Source organism: Lycium barbarum, chromosome 3 (assembly GCF_019175385.1).
Source record: "Lycium barbarum isolate Lr01 chromosome 3, ASM1917538v2, whole genome shotgun sequence".
In the NCBI taxonomy this organism is placed as follows: Eukaryota; Viridiplantae; Streptophyta; class Magnoliopsida; order Solanales; family Solanaceae; genus Lycium; species Lycium barbarum.
Window position 1 is genome coordinate 95,197,746 of NC_083339.1, and position 19,793 is coordinate 95,217,538.

The window sequence follows — 19,793 nt, forward strand, 5'->3', positions numbered from 1 at the left end:
AACCAGTGGGCTTCTTTCCCTCAGAAAGGGGACTTAGACAGGGTGACCCCCCCTCTCCCCCTTCCTGTTTATCTTGGCAATGGAAGGTTTTGATAGCTTGATGAGGATAGCAATCCAAAACAGATGGATTAAAGGCTTTCAGATGGGGAAGAAACAGTGATCAAGTCAAAGAAATTTGTAATCTGCTTTATGCAGATGACACTGTTATTTTTTGTGAACCTCAGGAGGAACAAATAAGATTCATCAAAATAATCTTATTGCTCTTTGAAACTTCTTCAGGTCTGAAAGTGAATTGGGGAAAAAGCAATTTGTTCCCAATTAAGGAGGTGGCTAATATTCAGAGTTTGGCAGATATTCTGGGATGTAAAGTGGATAATATGCCTACAGTCTATTTGGGTATGCCATTAGGTAATAAACACAAGGATACATAGATATGGGATGGCATTGTGGAGAAGACAGAACGAAGATTGGCAAGATGGAAGGCTCAATACTTGTCTTTAGGGGGTAGACATATCCTTATAAATTCAGTGTTAGATTCCCTTCCTACTTATGTAATGTCACTATTTCCAATACCTTCTGAAGTTTTGAAGAAACTGGACAAGTTAAGGAGGGATTTCCTTTGGCATGGTTGCAAAGAGATTAAAGGTTATAATCTGGTTAAATGGGAGATTACTTTGAAAAGCAGAGACAGTGGAGGCTTGGGCATCAGAGATTTGAGAAAGCAGAATAATAGTTTATTGATGAAATGGCTTTGGAGATATAATGAAGAGGGGCAAGCTCCATGGAAGGATGTAATCAAATGCAAATATGGTACATACGGTCCTTGGTGCAGTAATGTCAGCATTGATACTTATGGGGTTGGGGTCTGGAGAACTATCAGAAACTTATGGCCAACGCTTGAAGGCAATTTATATATAAAAGTGGGAGATGGTAGGAGAACAAAATTCTGGGGAGATGCCTGGAATAATCAGACCCCTCTGAGAGATTCCGTTCCAGATATGTTCATTCTTTGCAACAATCCAGAGGCTAATGTCAGTGATTGTTGGACACCACAGGGTTGGGATTATCTTTTAGGAGGCTACTAAATGATTGGGAAGTGGAGAGAGTGGCCAATTTGCTAGAAGAAATAGGGATGTTTCCTGGCACCAACAATGCACCTGACTCATTGAAATGGAAGCATAGTAAAGATGGGGCTTTCACTATTAGCAGGGCTTACAAAATGGAAAGCAACCAGCAAAACAACAGACGCCAAAGCTTGTGGAGAAAGGTTTGGAGAAGCTTAGCACCAACCAAAGCTTTACATGGTTGGTTGCTAGGAGGGCTTGCTTGACACATGAAGTTCTGAAGAATAAAAGGAATGACTGTAGTATCTTGGTGTTCATTATGTGGGAAAACAGAAGAGACCAACAACCATTTATTTTTGCATTGTAGTTTCACAACACAGATTTGGGCCATCTTTCTTAGTCTCACATAAACAAAGTGGACCATGCCTGAACATACTGCAGATCTGCTAAGCTGTTGGATTAGAAGAGGGGGAAGTAAGAGTCAGAAGGCATGGTGCAAGATAATCCCACACTGCATATGGTGGACAGTGTGGAAAGAAAGGAATAGTAGAAATTTTGAAGATAGGTCCAATTCCATTCAGAATGTTAAGTGGAATTATATTGTATCTTTTTATTTTTGGTGTAAAGAAAAAGATATAGAGGAAACAGAACAGTTGGTAGAATTATTAGGATCTCTGTAAGTATTTCTCTCTTTGTTTTTCTTTTAAAGGTCCCCAGCATCTCCATAATGCTGAAGAATACAAATTACCATTTTCCCAAAAAAAAAAAAAAAAGGTCATGATTTTACTTGTATAAAACTTGCACCACAAGTATATACTCATATGAGCATGAATTTGTACATTTGAAGAGTAGCCTCTTATCTTTTAATTACCTTTTAGGTGCACCCATGAGATTTCATCTACAAGTAAAATCACGGATTAAGGTAGAAGGTTAGTAGATAGTGGAGTGATGTCCCGCTTATCCTTCCATACTAGTAGTCGTAGTATTACTCTTTAAGTTTCTTGTACTTCGATTTCTATTACTAGTCAAATCCGGATCAAAAAGAGTGTCCACTTAGCCATTTGCACACCCCTTAAGAAAATACTAAACTCCTAGGCAAAAATAGGTAATTTGACTAAACTACCCCTAATAAATAGGTATTGAGATTTGATCACTTAACACTTAATAAGAGAAATTTTGGAAGAATAAGGTTTAATTGTTTCTTGATTTGGTAACTGGACACTTTTTTAACCAAAAAAAAAGGTAAGTGGACACTCCTTTTGATCCGGAGAGAGTATTATTTTGTTGTAGCTACTGTTTCTTTTTCAGAATGCTTTAACATGCTTTCTATAGTATTTTGCCGTAGCTTCTTCACTTCCGTTATTTCTTTTTCCGAACTGCCTTCATTTGCTTTTCCTTGAGCCAAGGGTCTATCAGAAACCTCCTCTCTACCTCCCAAGGTAGGGGTAAGGTCTGCGTACACTAAACCCTCCCAGACACCACTTGTGGGATTACACTGGGTGTTGTTGTTGTTAATGGATGCCTTTTGCAAAAAAACTATTCATTCTTGTAGGTTCTCAACTTTTGGTATACCTCTTGTATATGTGAGTTTCTCCCGTTAGTAATGATAATATTCCTTGAAAAAGTATATATGTATCTTCCAATATGACCTAGCACCGTTTGTCACAAGATAAGCTCTGAAGGAGTATCTACAATGTAGATAGTATAGACTAGAGCATCAAATCTGACATCAAGCATACTAAGCAGATAAACCATTTATCGTTTCTTTGGAAATGAAGGTGAATTAAAGCTAAAGGACCAAATGAAGCAAGAACCAACCAAAACCATAATGCCTTTGAATTGGACATCAACTATAGATTCCTATTGGAATGATGTAATTAACAGTTAGAAAGGATCAGAGCATCCAACCCAAAACCTTAAAGCAATAAATGGAGTGCCGCAAGGGCTTCATAAGCCCCTTGACGCCTTCGTATAGACCATGTGAAAAATCTTTATAAAACCCATCATCCTCCTGTGCGTACAAAATTGTTGTTGGGTTCCCACCCTGAATGTAGACTTATGAATATAAGAATAGGTTTACTAAAAGTTGGCATCTAATCCGAAACCTTAAGGGAATTGGTGGTGCGGGCCAAAATATTTATAAGTCCCATTGGAAGCCCTTAATATCAATATGAATCTTTATAATATAACTCCACAAGCCTACAATAAATTCTCTTAATTTACAAAGCATGACAGAAGCCCGATGTTCTCCAGTCTTGGAATAATTTTAAAAAAAAAAAACACAAATGAAATGAGCTCCAATAGATCACAGATGGAAGATTGACAGAGACCTGAGGCAAGACCGACGGACTGATTAGCCAAAATAGTAAAGCCAATTATGGAACTATCCTTTTCTTCTGACAGATTACTCTAAAGAACTATCTACAGACACGCAGAGATGTTCTAAGCTAAGAAATAAAAAGCCACATAAATTTTTCTTTTTGAGATGGTAAAAGCCGCATAAATTTTACCAAACCTCATTTCAATTTACTTGAGAGTTCCCATTTTACTCTAATCCAAATTACTTGACCACTCTCCCTAAAACTGGTAAAGTTACTTATCGACAAAGAAATGAGAATAATATAAACCATAATACCCTGTACTATTGGTTTTGATATTTCTTTGACACACTCACAGTTTCATAAGTTCAATTAATTTTGAAGAGTTTCAGATCAACACCAACATAGTAACCCATTCAGCCATGAGTTTTCATACTAAAGGGTTCTCATGTTACTGATAGTTTCTCTCTATGTGCCCACTAAAACTACATATAACAGATGCAAGCATATAGTACATCATAGCGTTTTCCTGAGAGCAAAAAGGAATTCAGGTGTACATGTTTGCATCCATAGTTATGTTTGACAGAGAGAGAGTTTGTGTGTGTGTACAGTTATTTGCGCCTAAGTTCCTTACATATCGAGTTCTTTTCAGATGAGATCGATCAAACATGAAAAAGAGAAATTTGATTAGAAGTTGAAGGATAGAAGGTGGAGAAGGCCTCCGTCACCCCGAGGTGAGGGGGGGGAAGCCTTTGGTGAGATACTAGTCTAGAAGAAGGACTAAATCTCTATTATCTCTTTCTTATCCTGACAAAAAATGTGCAACTACTTTTACCATTCTCAAAAAATTACAAATGTACAACTGGGTTTGTATCTTAATTGCACTTGTTACTTCCGCTTCTATTTCTCTTTTTTTTCCAATATATGCAAGTCACTGCATAGCCTGAGCCTTGAGGAACTGACAATTATGCTTAGTTGGAAGGCATCGCACCGGCTCAGAATCTGAAGTCTTACTATCATGCCCTTAGCAGAACAGAGGAAGCACAGAGAGAGAGAGAGAGTTTGTGTCTCTGTGTGTTTGTACAGTTATTTGAGCCCTAAGTTCCTACACATATCGAGTTCGTTTCAAACGAGATCAATCCAACATGGAAAGGAGAAACTTGATTAAAAGTTGAAGAATAGAAGGTGAAGAAGCCATTCTTCCAAAAAAAAAAAATTACAAATGTACAACTGGATTTGTACCTTAAATACGCAGCCTTGGAATGAGCACATAGCGAACTATTCTTTCGTCTTTTACTGAAGACTACCGTGTGCTCGTTGCAAATAGTGGTATACGCTAATTTTTGGAGGGTGGAAGAAGAAAAGATGTGTATCTTAAATGCACTAGTCACTTCCGCTCCTATTTTAGAAGGATAGCAAAAGATTGGCAGGTGGAGTCCATTATCTCTTCTTTTTTTTTCCAATTTACGCAAGTCACTGCGTAGCTTGAGCCTTGAGGAGCTGACAATCCTGCTTCGTCGGAAGACATCGCACAGGCTTATAGTCTGAAGTCTTACTATCATGCCCTTAGCAGAGTCACAGACGAGGCAGGGAAGAGAGAGAGTTTGTGTCTGTGGGTGTGTGCCTGTACAGTTCTTTGCACCCTAAGTTCCTACAAATATCGAGTTCTTTTCAAATGAGATCGAACCAACATGAAAAGGAGAAATTTGATTAAAAGTTGAAGGATAGAAGGAGAAGGTCTTACTATCATGCCCTTAGCAGCACAGACGAGGCACCCTTTCCTTTAAAAATAATTTGGAAAGATAAAGGACGAAGAAAGGATCTTTCTTTTTATTGTTTTGCTTTAGTAGCTCCTCTTACAGGTAACAACTCTGGGGAGAGGAGAAGAATTAGTGCTAATGGCTGCCTGTTCTGTAAGAGAGCTGCAGAAATAGTGAACCATCTCTCCTTCATTATGGCTGGTTTACTGAGATTTAGATCCTTTTTTCTTAGTTCCCTGCGTGACGATCAGATGGGTTGTGCCTATGTCTGGATGAGTTGAGGCACATCTTGAGCATTATTATTTTGCTGGCAAAAAGAGATAGATTTCAAGTGCTATTCTTATGCATTTGGATGGAAGAGAAGAAGATCATCACTAATAAAGGGCATGGATGTTTTGGCTCAAGTCCAATGTTATTTCATTTTTGTTAGAGGGGGAACCTTCCAGCTAGTCATGATATTTTGCGATTCTTTTTGCATTCTGACACTTGGTATCTTGAGACAAACCTACAAAACCTAAAACTTGTTGGACCCATTCCAGAACTAAATGACCTTTACTCACTAAGCAGCATTTAGGTAGAAAATAAGTAGAAGATTCCGCTTTTGACTTCGCATGTTTTCTTGGGTGGGTCGACTTGAAGCAAAAATTGGCAAGGGAGATAACCTCTTTTACTAATGTTCTCTATAATGTCAGAACAGAGCTCCATAATATGATCAAAAGGTAAGATCATTCCTTTTCACTCTCGACTTATGCATCCACAAGGCCTACCATGTAGCACATTAGTATTTCAACAGGCTGCTCCAATCAATTTTACTTTTTGTCCTCTACTCCTAAATATTGCACAGCATTTAGATAACAGATTTTCTTGTTGATACCTTCGTTACTACAAAGCCACATGATAAAGACATGTTTGAAACAAAGAAACAGAAAGACTACGACCTCTATTACATAGTCTCTCCATCCCGATTCCAGTGACCTACTTCAGTGGAGCATAGGTATTAAGGTAACACGGTTATTGTGTTTAGAGCTTTAGGTAGAAGTGGGTCAAATGTGAAGATAAAGATTGACTTTGACTTACTTTAATGTTAAATGGGGAACCAACGAACGTTTATAATACAGAACATCTAAAGGTATTGAAGAACCTTGGGATGAGCTTCCCCCACAGAAAAGCTGACATAATTGTGAGAAAATACAATTATAAAGAGGGACAATTCATTGGATGGCAGGAGTATTTAATTAGCGTTCCAAGAGATTATCGCAGTAAGGGGAAGACCAGGACAGCTAAATTGAAGAGAATTGCAGATTGCTCACCAGAAAAGCAGCACGCACAATATCAGGAAGCAATACTGGGAATGCTTTTAAAAATTGTAATTTAGCTTAACAACCAAAAAAGTCAATAATCCAATTGTTTGTTAACGTCTAAATTTCATACTATACAAATAAGAATCCCAGTTTTCCCCGTTAAGGGAGGGGGAAAAGAGTTCAGTATTCTGTCCTCACCATTATACTGGCTAGTTTTCGATGAAGCATAACACTGCAATAGTAAATGACAAATGAAAACAATGACCACTATATGGACATGGTTACATATGGGTCTATACAGTAACAGACAACGGTGAACACTCAACAAAGACACACTTGATACTTGCAATAGTAAATGACAAAAAATGAAAGCAATAATCTCTCCACAGTGATATGGACATGGCTACATATGGGTCTATAACGTAACAAACAACAGTCAGTCAAAGCTCAAAAAAATCACCCTTAACGACAGGAAAAGCCCTCATCTTTTAGTAGGCATAAGGAAATAATGGCCAGAACTATGCGACGCAAAAGCTGTAGTACCTTCTTATCTTTATTTTTGCGTGAGTTATGATCATCTTTTCTTCGCTTTCCAATCTCCTTTTTCTGCCACAAGGAATTGATAGAATTTAAAAGAAGAAGGAACAGATAAGAAAAGTTTATTCTACCAAACAAAAATAACTGGATTTATTTGCAGAAGAAGGGAATGTAATGCCTTCTAGCTTCAGAACAAAGCTTTATAACAAAACCACTATACAATTGTCTGCACAAAGTAATATAATATTATTCTTTATGGAGTTTACAGTAAAGCAACATCATTGTTTGAGACATTGAAGTCCCTGTTCGGGGAAGGCAGGACCTTTAAAACTAGAAAGCGAAACATTTCAGTTTCTCATTTAGATCCGTTCTAAAATTTTGTGATTTTCACCAAAAGAACATTTATTCAACTATAGTGTTGTAGAAGACGAAAAGCGTAAAAAGCGTCAAAAGTGTGTCTGGGATTTAAGGGTAAACACAATTAGAGCGCGGGCTTAGCTAAAAATGGTGCAAACAAAAAAAAAATCATATATGTAATGCAAGAAACAAATCACTATTAACACAGACAATGAATATGTGGACAAACAAATTTGTATAACTACAAACAAATGATACACTCCTATAAGAAGAAAAAATCATATCAACCATGGTCCGGAATCATTTTAAATTTCCGATCCTTATTGCAAAAGTTTTAAGTATTTACTTGACGTTTATTCAGTAATTTTCTTGTACAATCATAATGTTTCTTTAACAAACGGTGGTGTTCAAGTAAGCTTACTCATACCTCGACTATTTCACCGGATACCAGCTACCTCCACCATCACAACTACCGGGTAACTCTATCCACCAGGGCTTAGGCAGATGGAAGAAAATCACGTATCACTTTTTGTCTCCATTGAGATTTGAACCAGAAACCTCAATGTTTTCCTCCCACTTCATTACTGTGGGTGCTTCTAAACAATTAATATATCAGTTTGCTAGATTTATTTATTAGCGGAAAGAGGATCTTGCCCTGAACTATTTGAAATGGGACAACTTAGTCCTTTGTTTCGTTTTTTGCCCAAAAAGTGACCCCTCTGTTAGCCAAGTATCTCAAAAATGTGCTCCCCACTAAAGACAGGGGAACTTTTCGGCCAAAACGAAACGGAAGACAGTTTGTGGATAATCAAGTTTTCAATGTCTGAGGCTTATATGTCATCACATGAAACCCGTAATGACAGAGATGTTGTTGCAAACTGATTGCTCATCCGAGTACTAGAAAGAGGTTTTACAAATGCCCGCCATCAGCTGTAAATTTAGTTTCTTCGTTTTCATTTGTTCGATTTAGTTAATTGATTTGTTGCTTTATTTTGATCAAGAGATTTAGTGAACTGAAGCAAAAAAATAGCTCAACTCTTGTTACTAAAGTTCTGATTTGATTAGGAGCAAGGTATCTGAATTGGGTGGTAAGTGTTGCTTATTTTTGTTTGCAATTTTATTAATTTTCCCAAAAATTTGCTCATTATTTGTCTTACTTTTTTCTTGCCATGATCCCCAAAAAGAAGGGTGCTTTTGAACTTGGGGATTTCATGCCAATAAGCCTCATTGGTAGCATATACAAGATTCTTGCAAAGGTGTTAGCAGGAAGACTGAAGAAGGTTATTGACAAGCTGGTCTCTTCTCATCAAAATGCCTTCATCAAACAAAGACAAATTACTGATGCAGCTCTCCCTGCAAATGAGGTACTAGACTGGAGGATCAAATCTGGGCCACCTGGAATTATGTGCAAGTTAGCTATTAAAAAGGCCTTTGATCAATTGGATTGGTCTTATTTGATTGCAATCTTGAGAAAAATGGGGTTTGGTGAGACATGGTTAAGATAGATGAGATACAGTATTTCTACTGTTAAAATATTATGTCTTAATAAATGGAGGTCCAGTGGCCTTTTTCTCTCCTTGAAAGGGATTCCCCATTTCTGTTTATTCTAGCTATGGAAGGATTAAGCAAAATGATGGAGAAAGCCAGGCAGATGCAATGGATGCAGGTGTTCAGTGCTGGTGGCACAGACACTGGAAGCACAGTCACATTCTCACATCTTTTGTATGTTAATGACACATTGGTCTTCTGTGAAGCTGAAAAGACTCAAGTACAATATTTAAATCTCACACTTCTTCTTTTTGAAGCCTTATCAGGGTTACATATTAACATGTTGAAGAGCATTATATACCCAGTCAACAATGTTCTAAACATTGATGAACTGGCTGGAATTATGGGGTGCAACATTGGGACTCTTCCTAGCACATACCTGGGTCTTCCATTGGGGACAAAATTCAAAAGTTGTGAAATCTGGAATGGGGTTGTGGAAAAATTTGAAAAAAGGCTGACTTCCTTACAGCTTCAGTACCTGTCTTTAGGGGGGCAGAGTCACTCTTATGAGTAATGTTCTTGACACGATACCCACTTATTTCATGTCTCTATTTCCTATCCCAATAAGGTGCTAGAAAAACTGGATAAGATCAGGAGAGACTTCTTATGGGAAGGCAACAGTAGCTCCAATAAGCTTCATCTAATATAGTGGGACAAAGTGTGAAGGAGGGCTGGGGGTGAGAGATCTGTCTGCTCACAACAAAAGCTTATTAATGAAGTGACTTTGGAGATATGGCACAGAAGAACCAATCCTATGAAAATAGGTGATCAAATCAATTCATGGGGCAAAGGATAACAGGAGTACCCAGATATCTAATGATCCCTATGGAGTTGGGCTTTGGAAATATGTTAGCAAATTGGGTAATGTATTCTTCCAGAAGTCAAGCCTGGCAATGGTGAACATGTGAAATTTTGGGAAGGCAAATGGCTAGGCAACTACACCTTAAAGGAAGAATACCCTGGTTTATTCAGTATGGCACTGGAGAAGCTCTCCTCAATTGCCCAAAATAGAAGCAACAACTTCTGGAATGTACACTTGAGAAGACACCCTCAAGATTGGGAGTTAAGAGGACTTGCTGGAATTACTAGCCAAGGTGGAAATATCTAGCATTGATGCAAGTACTAAAGATCAAATGAGATGGGGCAGTAAAGGAATTTTCTCACTTAAAGATTACTATAGACAGCTTGGTAACCAAGATCAGGTTATTGACTCTTGACCATGGAAATTGATTTGGACCCTAAGATTAAGTGCTTCATCTGGATAGCCCTCAACAATGTCAGCCTTCCTATAGACAATCTTAACAAGAAAGGATGTCAACTGGTCAACAGATGCTATTTTTTCAAGTGCAGCTGGAAATGGTCAACCACCTCTTTCTTCATTGTCCAGTAGCTTTTAATCTTTGGAGCATGTTTTTCAGTATTTTTGGATTAAGTTGGGTGATGCCTCAGAATCTGAGAGAAGCATATGTAAGTTGGAGCCTTTGGAAAGTTGATAAGGCCATCAAAAAGACTGGTAGATGATCCCTTCTGCTATTTGTTGAAGTCTCTGGAATGAGAGAAACCGAAGGTGTTTTGATGGCATCTCAACTCCAAGCTACTCTCTTAAAGCTAAATGCTTAGTTAATCCCAGTTGGAGCCTTTGGAAAGTTGATAAGGCCATCAAAAAGACCTGGTTGATGATCCCTTCTGCTATTTGTTGAAGTCTCTGGAATGAGAGAAACAGAAGGTGTTTTGATGGCATTTCAACTCCAAGCTACTCTCTTAAAGCTAAATGCTTAGTTAATCTCAGTAACTAGTTCAATACAGTTTTTGGATTTTATTAGCACTTTAGTTCTTGAATGAGACATTGTTTTGGGGCAAACAATGTTATCCTACACTTTTGTTCTTTTGTAATTAGCCTCCTGTAACTTTACATCCCCTTGATGCCCTTCAATGAAACACATTACTTCATCAAAAAATTATTAGTCTCTTCTTTTAAAAAAAAAAATTTGTCTAATTGACTAGGTTAATTCACGTGATTTTTGATAGTGGCAAATCGAAAAGTTCCCCCAAAAGCAATGATTGCTATGATGCTATCAATACTTTAAATTCTTTTATTTTATAACCGCGGTGTCCAGGCATCAATACTTTAAAATCTTCTTGGATGCTATTAAGTCTCGAAGGAACAATTTGAAGAAAAAGGTTGATGAAATCAGAGATTATTAATCTTGTCGAATTTCACATAGTAAATTGGGGGAATCAGAAATCAAGATTTTCATTTTGATTTCACAGCGTATGTTCGGATTCCTTACCGCGAGGATGATGAAATGAAAGCTTGTGCCTGTTTAAAATGTATCGGTGTTATTCTAATAGTTCAAGGGTATTTTTGGCTCTTTACCCTTGTTTTAATTGTACTTTTACCGTGTTAGAGAGATCGTTAGTGGGGAGGGTATGTTTGAGTTACTTGGCTAACAACAAGGGCACCTTCAGGTCAAAAGCAAAACAAAGGACAAACATGTCTCATTCTAAAAGTTTAGGGATATGTCTGGTCATTTTCCCTCTATAATTTAAAGTCTTCTCCTCAGAATAGAGCCCAAGAGATATTAGACGCACGCCTTAGCACTTTGGTACTTGTGTTGTGACACTGAGAAAGCAAGGCAAAATGCCCAATCTGTGCTCGTTAACAATATTGCAGCTAAAGAACTTTAAGATTTGGCTTTCGACTCTGAAAACGATGATTGTGCCCCCTCGTCTCCCCTCTCCCACACAGACAAATTGGCCAACTGTGGTCCTAGGTTCAACTAACAAAAGACTAACTTTTTTTTTTTTTTTTGAAGATGACTCATGAAAGACATAATTAAGGCAAGAAATTTCCTACTCTTGGACATTGCGATAAAGCTTTATATTGCAATGGAGGAAAGGAAATACAGATGCTGAAGTAGGAATGCTTCTCCTTTCTTTGCAACAAAATGCAGAAATAAAAGGAAAACTCATTGAAAGGCGCCTGATCCAACCAATCTGTACATTCTATTATTCAGGGGTTTAAAATTCATACAAGCTCAAGCTTGCCTCTTTTTCTTTTTCTTTTTTCTCTTTTCTGATAAAGCAAGATTGCCTGTTACTAACAACTATATTACTAGCTACAAACAAACTGGTTAATACCAGAAAAAGGAAAAACTTACAGTGATCCATCTACAACATCTGTGTTACTAAATATGCGAATAAATTAGATGAAACCAGAATCAAAAAACTTACAGACATCCATCTACATCTCAATGCTACATCTCGAACAGTCTTGTCTTTTAACTGCATTGCAATTTTTGCATACCTAGATATGTTGCTTTCTGTTGCATATCTGCAAAAGTAAAGTTCCTATCTTCATTTAACAATTCATGTCAATAGAAGTCAGCTACTAAGAATGCATAGTGTAAATGATGTTGTTTGGCAATGCATGCAGCAAATTGAAGCAAAAACTGATTAACCAACAGAAAGAGTTGTCGTCTCCGGCTGAAATGCATGGTTCAGATAACCATAACAAGAACATTCATATTTGTAGTAACTAATTATCCTTTATCAAAATCTTTAAACAGCAAAGACGAATCAGGAGATGATATTTGTTCATCTACATAGAGAACAGTTGTTAACTGGGTATATTTCCGAGTTGATTGGGTGAGACGAAGAAGTGCTCATTGTCATTATAAGTACTTTTAAGATAATGAGCTGAATTACAACCAGATAATGACCTGAATTACAACCAGCAGAACACAATATACAAGAGGGGAAGAGATGATTATTTGTCATTGAAAATTAAATAATCCTTAGAATACGGATACCTTTATGCAGTTTACAACTTGTCTAATTTATCCAAGCGAGATACATCCACCATACAAAATTTAGCAGAAGTTACCCTAAATGCTGTATGATTCCGAGTTCCTTGCCCCTCCTCCCAAAATCTCAAGAATAAAAAATGAGCAAGCAAGACGCCGCAGGAAAATTTCAAGATGCATGGAATTACAAGGCGTGTTATTTTCAAGAACCAAATTTCAAGAATTAAAAAAAAAACAATAATTCAGAAATGAGCAAGCAAGATACCGCACATTAAAATACTCCCTCTGTCCATTTTTATTTGTCATGCATTGACTTGGCACACCCATTAAGGAGCCATAAATAAAATGACTATATCACCTCTAATTATTACTAAGTCATTTAATGATTGAAATCAATAAAACATACTAAACTTTAAAAGTAGTGCAGCCACTAACAATTCATTGAAATTTCCAACCCAATAATTAATAGTAAAGGTAAAACATGTATAAAATGGTAAATTATCTCTTGGTTTTTCAAACGGACAAGTAAAAGTGGATAACTATTTTTAGTACACTGGACAAGTAAAAATGGACGGAGTGAGTATTAAAAAAGAAGGGACAACTTTCAAAATTGAGATTATGTACTTACTAGTCTTGATTTCTTAATCAAAGAATTAATCAAAATTGAGAGAATGATGACCGACTAAGATTTAATTAATAGTAAAGGTAAAACAGGCACGAAATGGTAAATTATCATTTTGATTCTCCAAAGTGACAAGTAAAAATGGATGGAGGGAGTAGTAAAACTCCAAAAGGGATATTGAAAGAAGAAAAGAAGAAAAAAGGGCAAGGGGTTTTTACAGACTTGGCGATCAATTCTTCGAGGAGGGACTGCTCATCGGGAGTCCAATCAACGGAAAGGCCTGGATTGTGTCGTAGGGCTGCCTGTGTGGGGCCAACCACTGAGTTTTCCGGAACAGAGAGACCATTACCGTTACTGGTGGCCCCATTCCCATTGCCGCTGCCTTCTTGATTACCCGCAGGCTGGTTCGCGCTCGCAGCCATCACCGCAAATCCAATATACCCTTCAAATTGAAGTGAGCGGTGGAATATATAGCTGAATCTGTAGCGCCGAACGAATTTGGAATTCTGGAGCTAGAAGAAACGTGAGAGAGAGAGAGAGACGGGGAAGAGAAAATCTGTACGGAACAATTTGGGTACTAATTGACTTGGATAAATACGGGAATCTTTTCTGATTACATACGCCTTGTTTAATTTTCTGATTAAAGGAAAGAGGTTAGTTATTTATATTTTACGCTTTTACTAATGGTCTGCTCACGATGACTGCGCCTTTGTTTATTGGTAAAAAAAAGGGAAAAGAGCCTGATTTACCCTCTATTATTGAAAATAGTTCATATTTACCCCGTTATACTATCAGCACAGATTTGCTCCTGCCGTTACATTACTTGCAATATTTGCCCCTATTTCTGCTCCAGCATGGCTTTTAAAATTCCACGTGGCCTGACATTTGGATGAAGTGGGTGCCACATGACATGCCACCTCACCATCCTCTCCCCTCTCCATTTCTATCTTCCACCCTAAAACCATGAGACGAGCTCTTTCTCTTTGCTCGTGCAATTTCCATCCCTCTCAAAACTTCAAATCTAATCCCAATTATTTCAATAGCAGTAAAATCATTCATGGCCCAGTTGTTTCTAATTTTCCTTCTAAGATTAGATTCTTCTTTTCACCAGAAAATGTTTTTTCATCCAATCAAAACACCCCTGAACTAACCCCTCAAACGGAGACTAGCTTGTATACTGAATATACTGAATCTCTCTTGCTATGACTGATGCTGATTGCTGAAAATAAAATATTGGAGAAAACTTATGGAGTAGTATTCTAAGTTTTATTTTATTATCGTCTCTAGGTTTGTTGTTCCAACTTAAAATGTCCCCGAAAAAAAGAGTTCTATTACAACTTTCTTGATGTGGCTTCAATGGTGGTTGTGTGGCTTAAAATCAAAATCACAAAATTTTAAGTTACTTGAATCTGATTTGGGGTTGTGTGGCTTTAATGGTGGTTGAAGGTGGAAGAAAGAAATGGAGAGGGGAGAGGGCAGTGAGGTGGCATGCCATGTGGCACCCACCTCATCCAAATGTCAGCCACGTGAAATTTTAATAGCCATGCTGGAGCTAGGACTGTTCAAAATTGAACCACAACCGATAACCCAACCGAAAAAATGGCTTATTGGCTTATTAGTATAGGGTTATCGGATTACCGGTTGGTGAACGGATTAAAATTTTATAATTAACGGTTTATCGGTGTGGGGGCGAATTACTCACTTCCCTTATTGGGTAAACCGTTAACCCATTAAAAATTATCATAGTTACATTTGCACCCCCAAGTATATAAAGTATTCATTTTAAATCTTAAAGCTAAGGGCTAAAGGCCCAATCAGATTCAATATTGAAAAGACAAGACTATAAATTAAGTATTTAAATTTGTGTTTGACATGCCGCTGAGTTTGCTATCTCTATTATGCAATTTTGCAGATTTAAATACGTGAGACAAGTTTATGTGTATTTTATTTCATGGTCATTTGTATATTTTTCTTTTCTGAAGGAAGGTTAATTCATAGGCGGAAGTTAAATGATCATTATTCCTTTTTAATACTGGTGAATCTATTAAAATGCTAGCTTCTAAAGTCATCAAGAAAACTTTAAGATAGGGATCCAGACATTTTCAACCTGATAAGCAAAGTTAACTTCAAAATTTTCATTCTCTCTTAGATTTAGCCGACACACCGCCCGATAATCGTCCGATAATTGCTAACCCGATACCGAACTAACTGATATCTTAACGGTTGGCTAGCGGATTAGTACATTTAAAAACCGATAAGCCGAACCGTTAAGCGTAATTATCCACCCGATCCGCCCGATAAGCAGCCCTAGCTGGAGCACAGTTAGAAATAGGGGCAAATATTGCAAGTAATGTAACGACAGGGTCAAATCTGTGCTGATAGTATAACGGGGGGTAAATATGAACTATTTCCAATAGTAGAGGGGTAAATCAGGCCCTTTTCCCGTAAAATAAAAGATAGCAGTATTTAGGATTTTCGTGTACAAAACTTAGTACACTTTTTTCAGAATTTTGAAGTTGGAATTGTGTTTGGTTATAGTTTTTGCAAAGAATATTTGATTGTTTGAATGTATTGAAAGTGAAAAAAATGTGAAAATAAGGTTTTAGGTGTTTTTCAAATTTCAAATACAACTTCAAGTTGTACGTATTTGAAATTTTCATGGTCAAACGTTGATTTCAAAATAAAGTGAAAATTCTCATGGCCAAACGGGTTATTAGTTTGTTGCGACCTATGTATTGAAAGAACCAGGTTCTTTGAGCAATTATGCAAGAAAGTAAAGTGAGAAATTGTAAATCAATAATACTAGTATTTTTATGTGAAAAACTCCTTGTTCAAAGGAGGAAAATCCACGACCTGTTTCCAATAGGATTTCTCAAACTCTCTACTATAACACAAGCAACTATTAGAGGTCGTTTGGTGCATGGTATAGGCTGGGATATCCTAGCACTAATTTTTTGTACTGTGTTTGGTAGGAGGTGTAAATTTATCCTGGGATAAATTTATACCTCCTACCAAACACGGTATAAAATGAAGCATAATCCCAAGGATGGGATATCCCACTTATCCCGGGATTATTTTATACCATATTTTAGATGGAATAAAATAATCCCAAAAGGTGAGATAAATTAGTCTCGGGATTATAATCTCCAGATAATTTTGGCTACCTACCAAACTGTTATATCCTGTATTTTTTGCATATTCGGAAAATTCGAAATAATTTTGACTTGTAAGAAATAAGGCCATAATTTGATTTTTATTTAAAATATGTGTTGTTTATGAAAAATGTTGATGTGGAAATATGGAGGAAGGTCAAGGGCAAAATGAAGAATTTTGGAAATTAGTTTCGGGAATTACAAAATAAGACCTATAACAAATTGGGCTTAAAAGAAATGAAAAAAAAGAAAGAAAACAAAGAGGCCCATTATAGTAGGTGGCCGGCCATGACTAGGAAAAGAGGCCCAAGCCCATAACAAATTAGACCCATGTATTAAAAAGGAAGAAAGGGGCCACAACTAGATCATTCATTAGAAGCTTCAAGAAAAAAAAGAGTGAGAGAGAAGAGCAAGAAGGGCCTATTCGGCCAAGACAAGGGAAAAGGAAAAAAAAATTTTGCCCATCAATCTTTGATCCAAAAATCCCAATTTTCTAGTATTCTTACTAAGCTCGAGACCCTCTTCAACGTGATATAATTTTTTAGGCAAGAAAGTACTTTTGTTGGCAAGTGAAAATTCTTGAAAAAGGTAAAGATTCTACTCTTTTTGTCTTGGAAGAATTATATATATATTGTAGTATATGGAAATGAATGTAAAGTATGAAATTTTTGTGTTGTGGGTGTTTGGGTGTGTGGCCGTGTGTGGGTATAGTGAAGGGGGGGAGAATGAAATTTATTTAGTATGCTAGATTATGTTGTTGTGGCTTTGTGATGTAAATGGAAGAATAATAGTTCAAGTTGGCATGAAAATTGGTTGTTAAGTTGTTGTAGGAAATTATGTGATTTTATTATAGATTTATGTAATTATGGGAATGGAATTGTTAAGGTGCAAATTGTTGTTGTTGATGATGAAATTGGAAGATAAAAATGTGTTGTGAGTGTTCGTGTCGAAGATTGGAGGTTTCGGGTGAAGTATGGTTTTGGCGGGATTGTTGAATATTTTGTAGAATTGTATGAAATGCTTTTGAATTGTATTTGAATGATCTTGAATTAGTAGTGAATATGTAAGTGTCGATATCGGCTTGAAAAAATCGTAGTTGAATTGAATTATGATGAATATGTAGAAAGGAAGGTTACTAGTGTTGGAATGCGTTTTAAATTGGTTTTTGACGTTATTGGTATGGTTGTTGGTATTGTTGGTATGGTTGTTGATGAATTTGGCCGAGTTGTATTCTCGGGGATGTTGAATTTACAGGGGAGATGCTGCCGAAATTTCTGTAGACAAGTACTAGTTAGAATTGAACCTAAGTACTTGTAGCTAATGTTTGGTAATTGATAACGTTATTGTAGATCTTGGAGAGCCCGAGACTTGAGTCGGGATTTTGTTTGGCGAGTGATCGAGATTGTTAGCGAGCGATCGAGGTATGTAGAGCCTACCTTTCTTTCTTTGGCATGACCGTTATGAAATCAACAAATGACATATATGTATGCTTCTAAAGACAATTCTATTCCTAGAGCCACTAGGATGGCCCATGTCCTTGATTTCCATAAACTATCCCATATGGTTTGATACATACTTGTGATGTTTGAAGTTCTAGTCGATACGTTTCCGGATGTTGTTCGAAAAATATTTGATATGGCCAAAGTTTGGATATGTATATTTTGGATATGTGTATATGATTCTAAGGCTCCGTTTAAAGTGCGCTATAATGTTATTTGAAAGCTCCTTAATATGAATGATACTTAATTTTCAGAAAATGACCTATGAAGTGTTTTTCGAAAGTTTTGTAATTTAAAAGCGCAACTTTTGTATACTAATTCTGATGGACTCGATACTTACTTTGAGCCTTCTGATATCTGTATATATATGTATTCATTCGTTGAGTCTTGGAATTTATTTATTTGTATGCATATGGTTTCCGCACTACTCCGCTCGTGTATACTACTATTACGTCGTTCGCCGGATCCCGGGCCGGTTTTGTGATCGTGCGCACTATGTCATATTCGGCAGTACGATGTGTTACGGTTCCCGAGACCTCGCCATAAGGCCGGGTACCGCTTGTATACGGAGTTATGATGTGATATGGCATATGATATGTTCTGGTGTTGTGATATGTTATGATGATACAATATGTTCGGAGATTGTACGGAGATATGAAACCTTCTGGAGTATGATGTGTTGTGGCGCCAGCGTCGGAGTGACGTCCACGTTCCCGAGCCCTATGCATGATTTTTATTTGCATTTATATATATATATATATATATATATATATATATATTTTCAGCACAGGTTTTGACATACTAATCCTGTATCCATTTTCTGTACTCCTCACTTCAGTTATGATTCAGATTTCTGTATTTCATGCTTTGCATACTCAATACATATTTCGTATTGACCCCCTTTCTTCGGGGGCTGCGTTTCATGCCCGCAGGTACGGACGTTCGTTTTGGTGATCCTCCAGTATAGGATACATATTCTGCCACTTGGATTACTCCTTTTGATCCGGAGCTCGTATTTTTGGTACATATCCTCTGTTATACATATTCTGTATATATAACTATTTGGGTACGGCGGGGCCCTGTCCCGTCATATGTTTCTGTCATGGTTTGTAGAGGCATGTAGTCATACATGTGGGTCATGGGTCATGTTTGATCGTTTATGTTTGTGATTTGTACCTTAAGCGGTCCCGTTTGCTATTATGGCCACAACGGCCCATATGTTTGTATATGTGTGTATATCTAGGCGATGTATTGTCACGACCCGACCAAGGGCCATGACGAGTGATCGAGCTTAACCTGCCCGATAACCCAACTGTTACATCCCGTATTTTTGAACGTCGGATTAATTGTAAGTTGAGGTGGGGCCCACACGTCAAGATTTTTTTTTGGGACATGTGACAAATTATATGAATCACATATGTGAAGTTAAACACAACTCAAGAAGGACCCTTGGGCCAAATCAAAGTGGAAGTCCTCCAAACGAATATTTTTAATAAAAACGTTTTCGGGTGACCTGACTTTGGGGGGCAAAAACTGTATTATAAGTTTGGAATTTGGAAACATACCAAGAGATAGAAGTTATAGATAATTGAATTAGCTTTCCAACCATAGGTCGTGGGTTCCTAGGTGACGTCGGTACAAGGAGATATGGACGTTTTAAGGTCGAAAGGTCAGTGGGCTATGCCCAACTCGGGACCAACCGGGTTGGCCCAAAAAAATGAAAAGAAAAAAATTCAGGCCCAAGTGAGGAGGTGGCCGGCCATGGTCCTTAATAAAGGACCCAAGCCCATTTAAATTAGTCATGTGATTAATAATAAAAAGGGGCTAAG

The 19,793-nt window shown here is 37.3% G+C and overlaps 1 protein-coding gene and 1 non-coding gene across 2 annotated transcripts in view; one reads left to right on the forward strand and one right to left on the reverse strand.

Annotated features, from left to right (window-relative positions):
• LOC132631638 (uncharacterized) overlaps positions 1-13,945 on the reverse strand; it is a 30,012-nt gene extending 16,067 nt beyond the window's left edge. Inside the window, exons 1-3 of the mRNA XM_060347293.1 lie at positions 13,536-13,945; positions 12,120-12,219; positions 6,987-7,049 (exon numbers count right to left, since the gene is read on the reverse strand). Coding sequence (XP_060203276.1) covers positions 6,987-7,049; positions 12,120-12,219; positions 13,536-13,735 — 363 coding nt within the window. The 5' untranslated portion in view covers positions 13,736-13,945. The remainder of the gene's footprint in view (positions 1-6,986; positions 7,050-12,119; positions 12,220-13,535) is intronic.
• LOC132634581 (U5 spliceosomal RNA) lies at positions 4,636-4,749 on the forward strand. The gene has a single exon (XR_009580282.1). It is a non-coding gene; the product is annotated as a U5 spliceosomal RNA (small nuclear RNA).
• Positions 13,946-19,793: the final 5,848 nt, after the last annotated feature.